The 14,554-nt window shown below is 40.6% G+C and overlaps 1 protein-coding gene across 2 annotated transcripts; it reads left to right on the forward strand.

Moving 5' to 3' along the window:
- Positions 1 to 2,568: 2,568 nt before the first annotated feature.
- LOC122050985 lies at positions 2,569 to 5,905 on the forward strand. 2 transcript variants are annotated; one of them, XM_042611872.1, is made up of 5 exons: positions 2,569 to 3,189; positions 3,308 to 3,825; positions 4,227 to 4,419; positions 4,521 to 4,607; positions 5,373 to 5,905. In XM_042611872.1, the coding sequence occupies exons 2-5, from the start codon at positions 3,776 to 3,778 to the stop codon at positions 5,661 to 5,663; spliced, it is 621 nt and encodes a 206-aa protein (XP_042467806.1). In that variant the 5' UTR covers positions 2,569 to 3,189; positions 3,308 to 3,775; the 3' UTR covers positions 5,664 to 5,905. The 2 variants fall into 2 exon arrangements, 1 of the variants encoding a protein (XP_042467806.1); XR_006131292.1 differs by lacking the exon at positions 3,308 to 3,825 and having other exon boundaries at positions 4,227 to 4,607.
- Positions 5,906 to 14,554: the final 8,649 nt, after the last annotated feature.

The raw sequence follows: 14,554 nt of genomic DNA on the forward strand, positions 1-14,554 counted from the left end.
GTTCTGATCGGTCTGTGGACCGATCAGGCCACAGCTGGGTCGGTCCACAGACCGATCCCAACCCTTGCTTTCTCAGCGACATTGTCTCTGATCGGTCCCGACCGATCAGACATGGCCTGATCGGTCGTGGACCGATCACCGCCTCTCTTTGCCTCTGTTGGCGACGGTCACCGATCGATCAAGAATCAACAGAGCTTGTTGATATCGATCGGTCACCGGACCGATCGAGGAAACAGACACTGGATCGGTCCGGTGACCGATCCGAGCTTGGGTTTGGCCCAAACCAAGTCCCAAGACTTCCAAACCAATATCCGGTCAACCTCGACCTATTGGTACTTCATCCCTAGCATCCGGTCACTCCTTGACCTGCTAACTCCTCCAAGTGTCCGGTCAATCCTTTGACCTACTTGGACTTTCCTCAACACCGGATGTCCGATCATCCCGATCCATCTGGATTTTCCTTGCCTTCACTACGGACTTTCACCGGCTTCACTCACCAGATTTCCAACGCCTAACATCCCAGGACTTTCCACTTCCCGGCTTCACTCACGGGACTTTCACCGGCTTACTCACCGGGACTTTCCTTTCACCTAGCTTCACTCACTAGGATTTTCACCGGCTTCACTCACCAGATTTCCACACCGCCTAGCTTCACTCACTAGGTCTTTCCCCCGGCTTCACTCACGGACTTTCTCCAACCGCCTGGCTTCACTCACGGGACTTTCCAACCGCCTGGCTTCACTCACCAGGACTTTCTCCGTGCAAACTCCCTGTTTGGACTTTCCCCGTGCCAAGTCTCCATACTTGGACTTTCCGCGTGCCAAGCTACCTGCTTGGACTTTTCCCCGTGCCAAGTCTCCGTACTTGGACTTTTCCAGTGCCAAGTCTCCATACTTGGACTTTTCGCGTGCCAAGCTCCCTGCTTGGACTTTTCCGTTTGCCAAGTCTCCATACTTGGACTTTTCAGGTCAACCAGGTCAACCTTGACCTAGGGTTGCACCAATAATCTCCCAACCATCTATTCTTGTCTCACATCAAGAATACAACTCTTCCACGAGTGTCAAACATCAACATGCAACTCAACTAGGTCAATCTTGACCTAAGGTTGCATCAACAATCTTCCCAAGTCAAACATCAAAATACAACTCGAGTCAAGTCAACTCGAGTCGGGTCAACCAGGTCAACCTTGACCTAAGGTTGCACCAACACTAAATGGGTGACTTGATGTTATGTTTCTATTTATCTTGTTATCATGTTATGGAAACCATATTAGTGTAGTTCGGGTATGCAACAAAAGAAAAGTTTTATTAATCTAAGAAAAATTATTTTAAGTCTTCCGCTGTAATATGTACGTAGAGTATCGTAGCCCCGTCCCTTAGGGTTAGCAGGGAGGGCGGGCGTTACATCAGGTCTCGCAGACCCAGCCGGACTTCTCGTTAGATATCAGGTCACTCCTTACTTATTTGGACTTTTACACTAGTTATCAGGTCCTCCATACCTAGCTGAATTTTAGTATGGTGTTAGACCAGTTAAGTCTTGTTCACTTAGTAGAAAGGTTAAATAATAACATAACTAACTTTAATCCACTTATCATTCATTAAAATTTAGGTTTAACCACTGGTGTAAACTGCACCAACAGCTACACATGTTGCAATATTTACGATTTTATAGCTAATACAATGTGAATATTAGGTGAGCATGTTGAATCTGTATTACAACAATTTTGCTTTTGTAAGTATTACAATGTGAATGATAGGTGAATATGACTGAATTTGTATTATAGCAGCTAAGGTTGTAAACAAGTCAAATCACGCCAAGCTTTATAGTGTTCAAGCTTAATTGATAGGGCAACCAAACTAAGCCAAGCCTAAACCAAGCCGTTAAAATAATGGTTCAACCTTTGCTTATTTTTTTTTTTATGAGCTTGAGCTTGGTTTAAGTTTGATTTGAGTTTGGTTCATTTAGATGTTATTAAGCTCTGAATTCAAACTTATTTGATTATTTGAAACTTTTACATTTAAACTTGTTTGTTTGATCAATTATTGAGTTTGATAATAAAAATTTATTTATTTATTTTGAAAGTTTTTTATTTATTTAGCAAATTGATAAGAGTTTTATTAATAAATATGATTCATGAATATTGTTCACGAATATTATTCATGAAAATTATTTAAGAATGTTGTTCATGAATATTGTTTACTAATATTATTCACGAATATTAACGAATTAAACATATATTCAAATTTATTTATTTAGTTAAATAAATTATTCAAATTTATTTATTTAATTAATTTTACATATATTAAATAAATATAAATAAACTTACTAAGTGAAATATTAAATTTATTCATCAATCTTTGTTTATTTATCATCCTAATAGTCACGTAAATTTGTTTAAATAGGTTAAATATGATTTATATGTTGTATTAGCTGCTACATCATGCATAGATTAATTTAAAATTTAAAAGAAAAATTTAGATATAAAAATGAGCGTAATATGATAAGAGTGTAAATCTACACAATTGATAATTACGAGTCACGTGCTTCCAATACCCGTTCCCCTATATATATAGGGAACAAAAGGGGGGGGGCGACGAAATCGCCCACCTGCCCCACCTCTCCAATGCCTACCGCCGCCGACTCGCCCTCCTCCTCCTCCAATGCCTCATCCATCTTCGTCGCCGGATCCGATCCTGACGAGAAGCACATCGTCGGCGCCTCAGGGGCGAGCGTGGCTCACTCATGGCTCGCTCCCGATCCTCGACCTTGCATCCCTCCTCTCCTCGCCGAGCCTCGCCTCGCCTCCCTCGCTGACTCTCACCGCCCCTCTCGCTCCCTTATTGAATCACCAGCCGATGCCGGCGCCATTTCCTCAGGTCCTTGCCTCTCCATCCTCCGGATCCAGTGACAACCCTCTCTGCAACTGGCCTACGACACATTCCAATCCTCTAACCCCCGACCTCTGCCTATCGCCCTTTCTCTCGGCCCGCGTCATCTCCTCCTCCTCCGCCACCGGCGCTGCCAACTCTCCCTCCCTCTCCGGGTTTAGGGCCGTACTCCTCGCCCTCTTTGCCGCCGAGGTCAGAACCCGCGCAGGGAGGCCCGTTCTCCTGCCACAGGCCATCTTGTCTTCCCGTTGCTGGATTCAACTGGATAACAGTACAAGGAAATCTGCCAAAACTGTATCTGGTAATACTTCAAAACCGAACACTCCAAATCAGTTAAATTGTAGGTCTCTAAATGATCTCTACTTGTCTATGCAGTTTCAGCATTGGTTGTGTAATTTCTTTTATTGCTGTTTTCGTAGCTTTCAAATGATACTGTCAATGTGGAACTCACAAATTCAACTAAATCAATCGCATTTAAATGAGGAGGTAATGAAGTAAACCTTTATAAATTGGGGATGAAACCTCTACATCTCCTATCGGTATAAATCTAACTCAGTGGGCGGATTATTCTTCCTCCTCCCTGCGACACGGAAGGCGGTTGCAGTGGCGTCGGCTCCTCCCCTCCCCTCCACTTGTTTCTTTAAAGCGACCCGGGTCTCGACGCAGTCCCACTCCAATTCCCGTGGCCTGCTCTTGCCTTATCGCCGGCCCTCCTCCGTTCTCCATTCAATCCTCCACGGAATATACGGTGGCCCGCCGCCGGAGGCTGCATTAGCACCGCCGCGGCCCTCCATTTTCCCAACTACTCGCGCTCTTCTAAGTGGTTACTCTGTAAAGGGCCCCCCTTCCTCCCTCGGTTTTGGGTTGGTTCGGTAACCTTTCCTGCGATGAAGAAGGTCACGATCAACCAGCAAGATATCTTTATTCTCTCGGAAAGGTTCTTTCTTATTCCCTTCTCAATCCCTCCGGGTCGCTGGCTGGTGCTTTCTTTTCTTTTCTTTCTTTCTTTCTCGACTTGCTGCGTCTTTAATCGGAAGCAGATTCTTTTGTCATTTTGCTGAATTTCGAAATCGGGTTTGGGGTTTAGTTTAGGGGTTAGGGTTTGTTCGTTGAGATTTTTGCTGAGTTGTTGCTATCGGAAACTTTCTTTTTTTCTGGAGCTACAATATTCTGGTAGTAACGTAATGCATTTTTCTCTCAATCTGCAAGAATCTCAATGTGTTTGTTTACAATTTTAGGGTATCCAAAACCTGGGTCATTTCTTGAGAATTTGTATGTGAATTTTGTGGCGGTTATTTAGAGGAAAATCATGAACGCGCAATTTTCAAACTATTGCAGGTACAGCCCAATAACGGTTCTTACTCTATTACAAGAGGTTTCTGCGGCTGTTGATGTTAAGATAGACTGGAATGCGCTTGTCGAGAAAACTGCAACTGAAATTATGAATGCCCGAGAGTACCAAATGCTGTGGAGGCATTTGGCCTACCGTCACCCATTGCTTGATAAGATAGAAGAAGCAGCTGAACCTTTGGTTGGTTACTTTGTGTCCATATTCTGTTCTTGTGTTTACAATTTTATAAAAATGGTTGAATTACAATTCAATCAGATTGATAGTACTTGCTTCATATGCAGGATGATGACAGTGATCTCGAGATAGAATTAGAAATTGCACCTCCTAACATAGAAGAAGCCTTATGTCAGGCGAAAGAGTACGCCCAGGTACTTGTTTCATCATATTATGTGCCTGTACCGTCGTTTGTATAGGAATATTTTCATTGAACATCATGAAACATTCAAATAATCTATCTCCTCTGGTATAAAACTCGCAAACACACATACACACACATTGATATAGTAGGTGTGCTTAATGGTTTGACACGAACAGCTAGCTACAGACTCAGAGAAATGCTATACTTCTGACAACCTTAGGAACAAAAGATTTAGTTCTGTTGCCCACCAAGTCCCTTCAGTTTTCTTCTAAATAGTTTATACTCTTAGGACAAGATTGTTCTTCAAGAATTTATTGTGTTTTTAGTTCCATGTTCATACGATTTGAATGGATTGGACACACTAGAAACATCTGCAAGTTTAAAAAAGTGCTATTCTTGGTTTCTCTCAATTTCCAATTGGCATAATATAAATCTGTTGTCAACATATTGTTTTATATTGTCTACTAATGGTAAGATGAACTTTGATTATTCTTATTTGTTATTGTACAAATTTTAGTCATGGTCGAAAATGCTCACTTATTGCAATTGGAAAAAAAGAAAATTGTTACTATACATTGCAGAGCACGTCTGAAGACAAATTTCTAAACTAATCTAGTTTAAATGCCCAAGCAAGGCCAAACCCACATGTTCAATACCTCATAAACCTAACTAAACTAGTTCATTGCAATTGGACAAATCCATGAAAGTTTTTTTCCCCGTTAATTGTAATTTTCATATGTGGCTGATTAAATTAATGAATTCCCCACATGTTTAGCTTTTGTTAGGCATAACGAAGAAGACAGATCTAAAAGCTCCTTTGGCTGATAAAGGAGTTGACAAGGAGATGCTAGACGCCGCTCCAGATAAACAACCCCCTCAAACTAGCCATGTTGTTGCTTCTAGCAGTCTCCAGAAGAAGCTGATCCAGCCAACAGGAGCACCTATTGTCGGCGGCATTGAACCAGGATTGGATGAGGCAACAGAGGGTGTGGTTGGGGATGTGCAGGGCCTGGTCGGCAAGAAGCGGCAGCTTGGTGATGGGGCAGATGAGACTCCGGTTGACTAAAAGCCACCTCTCGATGCTGGTGATTTGAAGCGATATGGGGCAAATGAAGTGGTGGGGGACTTCTTGATCCCTTAACGATGTCTACTTGTCTATGCAGTTTCATCATGGTTATGTTCCCATTTAACATTGGTTTTGTGTTTTCTTTTGTTGCTGTTTTCTAGCCTTCAAATGATACTGTCAATGTGTAACTCACAAATTCAACTATTCAATCTTTTAAATGAGATAATGAAGTAAACTTCTATCAATTGGGGATGAAACCTCAACAACTCCTATGGGTATAAATCTTAACTCTAGATGCGAAAGAGATATTACCTATAAGTGCTTTCAAAGACATTTAGTGTTTCCTTTTACACTTGAGATAAAATGTTCTTGATTACAAGTGTTTTTGTTAAAGCATTGGATTTTCAATGTATTTAGCATTGGATGTTTAGCAATATTACTACGTGCTTTAAGATTATTTTACATGTTTCATCGTAATCTATTCCTAAATGAATCTATTAGATCTTTTATCTCAATCTACGAGATGCATAAATACCATGAGATTCTTAACCAAAGAATAATTTTATTTATATAAAATGAAATTGATTAATGATTCCTTAATACCTAATTCAAACTGTGATTTTTTTTCTCCTTTTGTTTCGTCTTCTTTTGTTTTTTTTCTGTGGGTCTTGAATCATCATTCTCTTTGAATCTTTGAATCTTGAGTATCAGTTTTCTAATTGTACTTCTGAAATCTAAGTTCGTTAAGTGGACTTAGATTCACCTCTGTAAAATCTCCAACCTTTTGTGACCTGCTGTTTCTGTGTAACTCTGCTCGTGACCTCGTATACCTAAGCTGCTTATCTAACTACAAAGTTAAGACTAGTGAGAGGGGGTCGGCATTGTCAGCTTTACCCCTCCGATACTTAAGTCAGCACAATGCTAAAGAAAAAAGGTGCCTCCCTCGAGAGGTTTTGGCAAGCTGCCAGATAGAGTGCATTCCGTTGGGAGGACTTTAACAAGATGTGAGCCATAGTGCCTTCCACTTAGAGAAAGGCTTGAGTAAGTTGTGAGACAAAGTGCTTACGGTTGGGGAGAGGGCTTGAGTTAAAACAAAGAAAGAAGAGAAGAGGAGGAAGAGGAAGCCAAACCACTACCTTGACCCCTCAGTCCTCGCAACACTCTTGTCTAGTTTGTCCAACTAATTGATCAGTCAATCCCCCTTCAATGAGCTTCTTCCATTTTATAGAGAGTTAAAACCAAGTTCCTCGTATACAACCACCTTTCTACATTATGGGCAGAGGACAACTTTATACATGGGAGGCGGTTGTCGCTTCATGTCAGGCATATACTCTGACATTTTGCGTTCTCAGCATATTGAAGACAATTATGAGTCAATCTTCAAAGTACAAAGTGACGGTCGTCACCTTAGGTATGAGACATCTTTTGGCACCCACTAGGCCCAACATGTTGAAGATAGAAAATTGAGAGGTATAGTGAGGGGACATGATTTCCTCTCCTCTCCTCATTGTCAGTTAAAATTTTCATAATTATTTAAAGTTGATTTTTATTAATTTCGGAATTATTTAACGTTGGATTTCATTAATTCCAGAATTATTTAAATTAATATTTGACTTTTTGGAATTGTTTAAATTTGATTTTTCACTACTTGAATCTTTATTAATATTCATATTTTCAAAATTAATTAAGTTATTTAAATTGATTTGGTCAATGACCAAATCAAGGTTGATGTTGATTTGATCAAAGTTTCGATTTACCTGATCAAAATCTAGATTTATTTTAGAATTTTTCATATCTAACTTAGCATGTAAATCTAGATTATCATACAGATTATTTAAATCATTACTGACAGGGGTATTTTGATAAATTATATTAACTTTAAGCGCATCCCCTAATTCAGTAGGTTTTTTCGTTGGATTAGACTCGAGTTTGGATTCACTTTTAACTTAATCCTCTAACTTCAATGGCTCCTCATGAAACTTGGTCAGGTGGGTCCAAAACTCATGGGCATTTTTGACCTTTCCTATCCTGTATATAACTTTGTTTGGTAATAAATCTGAAATTAACTTTATTATCTATTGATTTGTTTCCAAGTTATGAGAAGATCGTTTCAATGTTATGCCACCATCGAAATCATTCATCAGGACGAAGCTTTCCTTTTGCATCCTCCATAGATTGAATTCTTCCTTCTTATATATCTCGTATGGAGGTGGTTTGTTAACATTTCGCCCAAGTATTTCTTTGTTCACCATTTTTCAACGCTGAAAATGAACTCACGAAGATTCTTAGACTGTTTTTTGGGATAAGTAGCATGGGAGATAAGGAAATAAAGATGTTTTACTAATTTTGAGAAAAAAAATAATAATAATAAATATTATGACAAATTTTGTCAAATGAGATATTTCACCAATTCTGACTAATGGTGAAAAATGAAAATGAATCCTCTACTTGATTGGTGGTTGCACCAATTTAGAGCCAAAAGAAATTTAGATATCTTCACAATGACATAATATTGTCTACTGGTTTTATTTTTGGGCTCTACCCAAAAGATTGTTGAATATATATGAATGGAGAAGATGTGGAAAATGGAAGAAGCTCCATTGTGAATAAGACTTTAGTCTCATATTGGGAGTTTTAAGGTATTTTGGATGGTTCATATTGATTCACATACTTTGATGGCGTGAACAAATACATGGGGAGAGACTCTCTCTCACGCGTGGGTGTGCAAGGGGGTGCAAATCCAGTGCCCGGATTGCACTGAACCAAGTTAACTCGTGTGCGAGCACGACCTATGTGTGCCGAATGCTGAACCGGTCGGGGCATAATTTGCCCAAGTGGAATAACCAACATTTTGCCACGTAAACCTTTTTGCTTCTTGTGTAACAGATGCATTAAAGAAAGATTAATGCAGTCGAGTGAAACGTTGGCAAAAGGTTACACGAACAAAAAGTTGAAGCTCTCCACCTATGATCCCCTTCTCCTCTGTCGTGTATCTCTTACTCGGTGGAGTGCCCGTGATGGCAGTCAGGTACCTCTCAGTTCGTCGTAACCATCAATACTTGGTGGGAATCACAGTTCACTGTTGTATCCTGTGAAACAGATAACCCAAGGAAACCTCGAAGCACAGCAGGAGGTGGGGCAAATTTGTTTCAACGAAACTACATATCGCGGGCCTTGGTTCACATGTTCAGCCGCTCGCATCGCTCGCCCGATAGCAACGCCCACCCTACCTCTCGCTCAACCTATCTGCTCGCCCGACCAACTTCTCACTCGGCATGTTTGCTCACCGAACTGGCCACTCGCTCGGCCTCTCACTTGGCCTGTTTGCTCCATTAGAGTATTGTTGGCTATTGTCACTTTATGAAATCTCAAAATACATCAGATGGATGTAAAAACAACCTTTCAAAATGGGGATTTAGAAAAAAAAATATACATGGAGCAACCGGAAGGGTTGTCTATGCCAAGATAGAAAAACAAGGGTTGTAGATTGGTGAAGTCATTATATGACTTGAAACAAGCACCAAAATAGTGGCATGAAAAATTTGATAATACCATGAAGCAATGTGTATTCAAGATTAATGAATGTGATAAATGTATCTATATAAAAGTCACAGAGAATAACTACATTATATTGTGCATATATGTAAATGGCATACTTATCATTGGGAGTAATGATAAGATAATCAGATCCACTAAAAATATGTTGAACTCAAGATTTGACATAAAAGACATGGGCCTAGCTAATGTGATTCTAGAAATCAAAATTCTTAGAATAACAGAAGGACTTATTCTTAGTCAGTCTCATTATGTGGACAATATTTTTGAGACATTAACCTAGGGTAATACTGCGTTGGCACGAACATCGATTGATATGAGTCAACATCTATCGAAAAATCAAGGTGAAAGTATCTCTCAGATAGAGTACTTTCAAGTAATTGGAAGTCTGATGTACCTGATGAGTTGTACACAACCAGACTTGGCCTACGCAGTAAGTAAACTGAGTAGATATACGAGTAATCCTAATGTTGAGCACTAGGAAAGGATAATAAGAGTACTGAGGTACTTGAAGTATACTCGTGAATATAGTGTTGGCGCTGCTCGGAATTCCGTTCTGTTTCCCCTGTACAAAAATTTGTACAAGCATAGAAATTTTCCTAGCAATCCATGTGCTTTTCAGAAGTTAAACTTGGATTGCAAACGAAACTTAACATTATTAATTCAAGTTCAACCCATGTGTCCATCAGAAGTTAAACCATATTACAGAAGTTGATTAAATATCTATTTCAAGGATTGACTTCCAGGTCGTTGGCGAGGCACTCAGCCTTCTTGGGTATGGGATCATCCACCTCTTCCTAATCAAAGTTTTTCAAAGAAATTGAATATTTAAACTCCTTACAGTAAACCCTAGGTTAAACTACAGAGACCTCAATCAAAGCACAAGATTGCTAGCCTCTTGTGTTGGTACTTCAGGATTCATACAAAGGAAAAATAAACTAGTACATAGCGGAAACAATTAACTAGTTATACCTTTCTTTGTAGCTTAAAGATCTCTTGATCTTCTGCTATATTCCTCTCCTCCTCTTGGACATCGTGTGGGCGACGATCTACCAAGATGCAAAAACAACCCAAGTCATTCTTTCTTCCAAGACTTTCGGCCACCAAGGGATCGAAACTAGGAACACCACCTCTTGTTCTTCTTTCTTCCTTGCAACCCGCCGTCCACAAGATGGTTGAAGCCTCTTGATGTCGTCGGCCTTAGGTGAGAGAGCAAGGGGAGAATAAGAATATGAGGGGGTCGGCCACAAGGAGAATAGAAGAGGAATAGAAATTGTGTAGATGATTATTTCCTCTAATGCACCATCTATCCTCTTTTATAATCCTTGGTGATGGCTAAAAAGGAAAAATTTTAACAATAATTAAAATCTCTCTTTTAAATTTCCTATTGTAGATTGCTACAAAAGGAAAGATTTTTAAAATTAAAACCTCTCTTTTAAATCATGGTTACAAAAAAGGAAAGTTTTAACAAAAATAAAATCTCTCTTTTAAACCATTGTAGATAACTACAAAAGGAAAGATTTTTTTAAATTTAAAACTCTCTTTTAAAACCATGTGGATGGCTTCAAAAAAGGAAAAATTTTAAAATTTAAAATATCTCTTTTAAAACATTGTAGATAAATTAGTACCAAATTATACTACAACCATTCCAATGGTTTGTCCCAATCCATTTTGGTTGTGAGCTTCTATTTATAATTTATAAGGAATTGATAACATGATATTGTATGTGACACCACACACCATGTTATTTACAATATAAATTAAATGGACAACTACATTTAACTTAATTCAGACATTTGACCAATGAGATTCTCATTTCAAAATGAATGTTTATACAAAAAGCTAGGCGTTTAGTATACATTCTAACATATAGATTGCATTATACGAGATATCCTGTTGTGATCGAAGGATACAACGATGTGAGTTGGATATCTAACATAAAAGACTCTAAGTCTACGAGTGGATATGTATTCACTCTTGGAGGTGCAGTCATTTCTTGAGTAAACGGTAATAACCATGATGCAGTGATAAAGGGGGCGTACTAAGTGTTGGTCAAAGGACAGAGATAGAGGCTAACGTGGAGGTCAAAGTCAAAGAGGTCAATGCCAGAGAACCGGCAAGCACACCCTGAAGGAGTCCGAGTCAGTCTCTACTGCAATGGCCAATCGGGAATAAGGCTCCCAGCTGGCAATGAGCTTGCTAGAGCGTGTCTCTACTGCAATGGTCGATCAGGAATGATGCTCCCGACCGGCAATGATCTGGCCAGAGTGGGTATATTAGGAATGAGGCGCCTGACCGACCATGGTCTGGTCCGAGCAGAAGGCCCATGCAGCCAAGATCATTGGACACTCATCATGGAGCAGAGGAGAGCTAGGATGACCGGGGCGTTAGCCCGGTCAGGCGAGCATAAGCTATCAGGTCACGTTACCCCATGGAAAAATGGCCCAATTAGGCCTAGCGGGGGAGTACTCGGCCCAGCAGTTATCTTGCTCGGCTGAGCAAAGGGACCACTAACGTATCTTTCAATATCCTTTTGGGAGATAGTGCTCCTGACACCAAACATAGTCAACATACAAATCGTATGGTAGAAATTTCCACTGTCTCATCATAGGTTTGCACGCCCTGTTAAGGCAAGGTGTCAGAGACGCTTATTGACACGTCCTTTCATAGGACAAGTATGGAAATATGCAGGCACCTTAGGACGTGTGGTCGTACGTTTCTACGGCTCCATATGTCTAGGGGTGCATGCTCGCACATCACCGTAGCTCTATATAAAGGGGGGTCCAACCACTAGAGGAGGTACGCATGCACACCTATTCTACTATTTAGAGCTCTCGTCTACTATTTGTGTTCCTCTTTGCTACTGTCGGTGACTAACTTGAGCGCCGGAGGGCCAACGCCGGAGATCCCTTCCCCGGTCTGGCACTGACGTTTTGTCCTTGCAGATCAGGCGTAGTCTTCGTATAGTCCACCAAGGAGCCACATCCCCAGCCACTCGTCTTCACCGAGTTTGGACAGGATCAAACTTTATCCATGATGAAATTTGAGTTTGTAGCTCTTGACAGATGTGGTGAAGAGACTGAATAACTATGATAATTCTTAAAAGATATTCCAAGATGACTAAAACCTGTGTTGACAATTTGCATACATTACGATAGTCAATCAACAATCGATCGAGCACAGAACCATATGTATAATAGTAAGTCTAAGCATATACGTCGTAGACATAATTTCATTAGACAACTACTCTCAACGGGAGGTATCGCTGTTAACTATGTGCTGTCAAAGGATAACCTAGAGGATCCACTAACTAAGAGGTTAAACTGAGAGTTAGTTGCAAGATCATCGCGAGGGGTGAGTTTGATGCCGATAAGAGATGTTTGTACAAAGACCCAATAAATCAGTGAAGGATGGAGGTTAAGTATACAACTTTTAATGATCCAAGAAGAGTAATGTGGAATAATCTTAAAAGATTACCTATGTGAGAAAGAAGTGGGGTTGCTTCGAAGAGAATTGGAGACGCAATTCTTAGAAGTTCTCACAGAATCAGGCGTGTTCATGGCTAAGAACAAACACACTCATGAGAACTGAGTTGTAGGGAGAGTATTGGGTGAGATATGTTAATGCTTACACAGATGACAGAACAGTTCAAGGACATCGCGTCCACTGTCAGCCAGTAAGCAAACAGATCTTCACAAGGGAAGGTTCAAAGGTAAATAGAGAAGAGGTGGAATGCTATACTGTCCTATACTAGACTCAACTGCTAAATGTTATCATATACCCTATCTCCATTCATGTAAGGGACTGTTGGATATATGTGAATGGAGAAGAGGTGGAAGAGGGAAGAAGCTCCATTGTGAATGAGACTTTAGTCCTACATTGGGAGTTTTAAGGTATTTTGGTTGGTTTATATTGATTCACATGTTTTGATGATGTGAACAAATGCATGAGGAGAGGCTCTCTCTCACGCATGGGTGCGCAAGGGGGGTGCAAATCTAGGGCCTAGATTGTACTGAACCAAGTTGGTTCGTGTGGAGTACGACCTATGCGCGCCGAATGCAGAACTAGTCGGGGCATAATTTGCCCAAGTGGAACAACCAACATTTTGCCACGTAAACATTTTTGCTGCTTGTGTAACGGATGTATTAAAGAAAGATTAATGCAGCCGAGTGAAACATTGACGTTTCACAATTGGCAAATAGTGATCATTAAAAGATCATTAATGTTGTGCTTGGTGGGATTCACGGTTCACCATTATATCCTGGGAAATAGACGACCCGAGGAAACCTCGAAATATAGTCGAAGGTGGTGTGAATCTGTTTCAAGGAAACTGCGTATTGTAGGCCTCGATTCACACGTTCGGTTGCTTGCATCACCCACTCGACCTCATAGTCCGTTTAGTTGCTCGCATCGCTCGCTCGGTTGCAGTGCCCGCCCCGCCTCTCAGTCGCTTGCCTGATCGCCGCTCACTCGGTCGCTTGGCCTTTCTGCTTGCCCGACCGACCACTTGCTTGGCACACTCACCCGACTGATCGTGCTCATTGCCTGGTTGACTGCTCTATCTGCTAGAACTTGTTCGACCTTACTTCCCAATCGGCCTCTCTGCTATGTGACTCGGATGCGGGGTTGATCGCTCACTAGCTCGGTCTAACTACCCGCTCGATTTGTTTGCCCGGTGGTCCAATCTACTACTTGCCCGCCCGACCATTCAGTCCGCTTAGACTTTACTGCACAGACTCAGAGCTCGGTCTACACTCAGCAATTAGTAGAAACCAGCCCCTGCTGACAGCTTGAGATTATCTGCTCAGATCATCTTTACAGATAAGTTGAATTTAATTTCGTGTAATTTAAATTCGACAAAGTTCCAAACATCTCCGGCAGATTATTATTTTTTAGCCAATAAAGGTCTTGTAATAATGGAGATATCTTTCTCTTATAAATCTATTATCTTTCCATGTATTTTCAATATGGGACTTTATTTGCAACCTTGCAATCGAACATATATTATTTCGGGGATGTTCCTAATCCTTTCACTACTAAATGCATGAATTTCTGAGTCCACGCACTTCCGAGTTCGTGTACTTCTGAGGCCATGCATTTTCGAGTCCATGCACTTTTGAGTCTATGATCACTTAGTCTTTCTAGAAATATACCCAAAGGGGTTGTACCCAATTTACCATCCTTTCAAAATCGTGGACTCTTAGTCTTTTTAAGGATGTATCCAAAATGGTTGTTCCCAATCCACCATTCTTTCGAAGCCATGAGCACTTTCAAGGATGTATTCAAAGGGATTGTTCTCAATCCACTATCCTTCCAAAGCAATAAACACTTAGGTG

Source organism: Zingiber officinale, chromosome 3A, assembly GCF_018446385.1.
Source record: "Zingiber officinale cultivar Zhangliang chromosome 3A, Zo_v1.1, whole genome shotgun sequence".
NCBI classification, from domain to species: domain Eukaryota; kingdom Viridiplantae; phylum Streptophyta; class Magnoliopsida; order Zingiberales; family Zingiberaceae; genus Zingiber; species Zingiber officinale.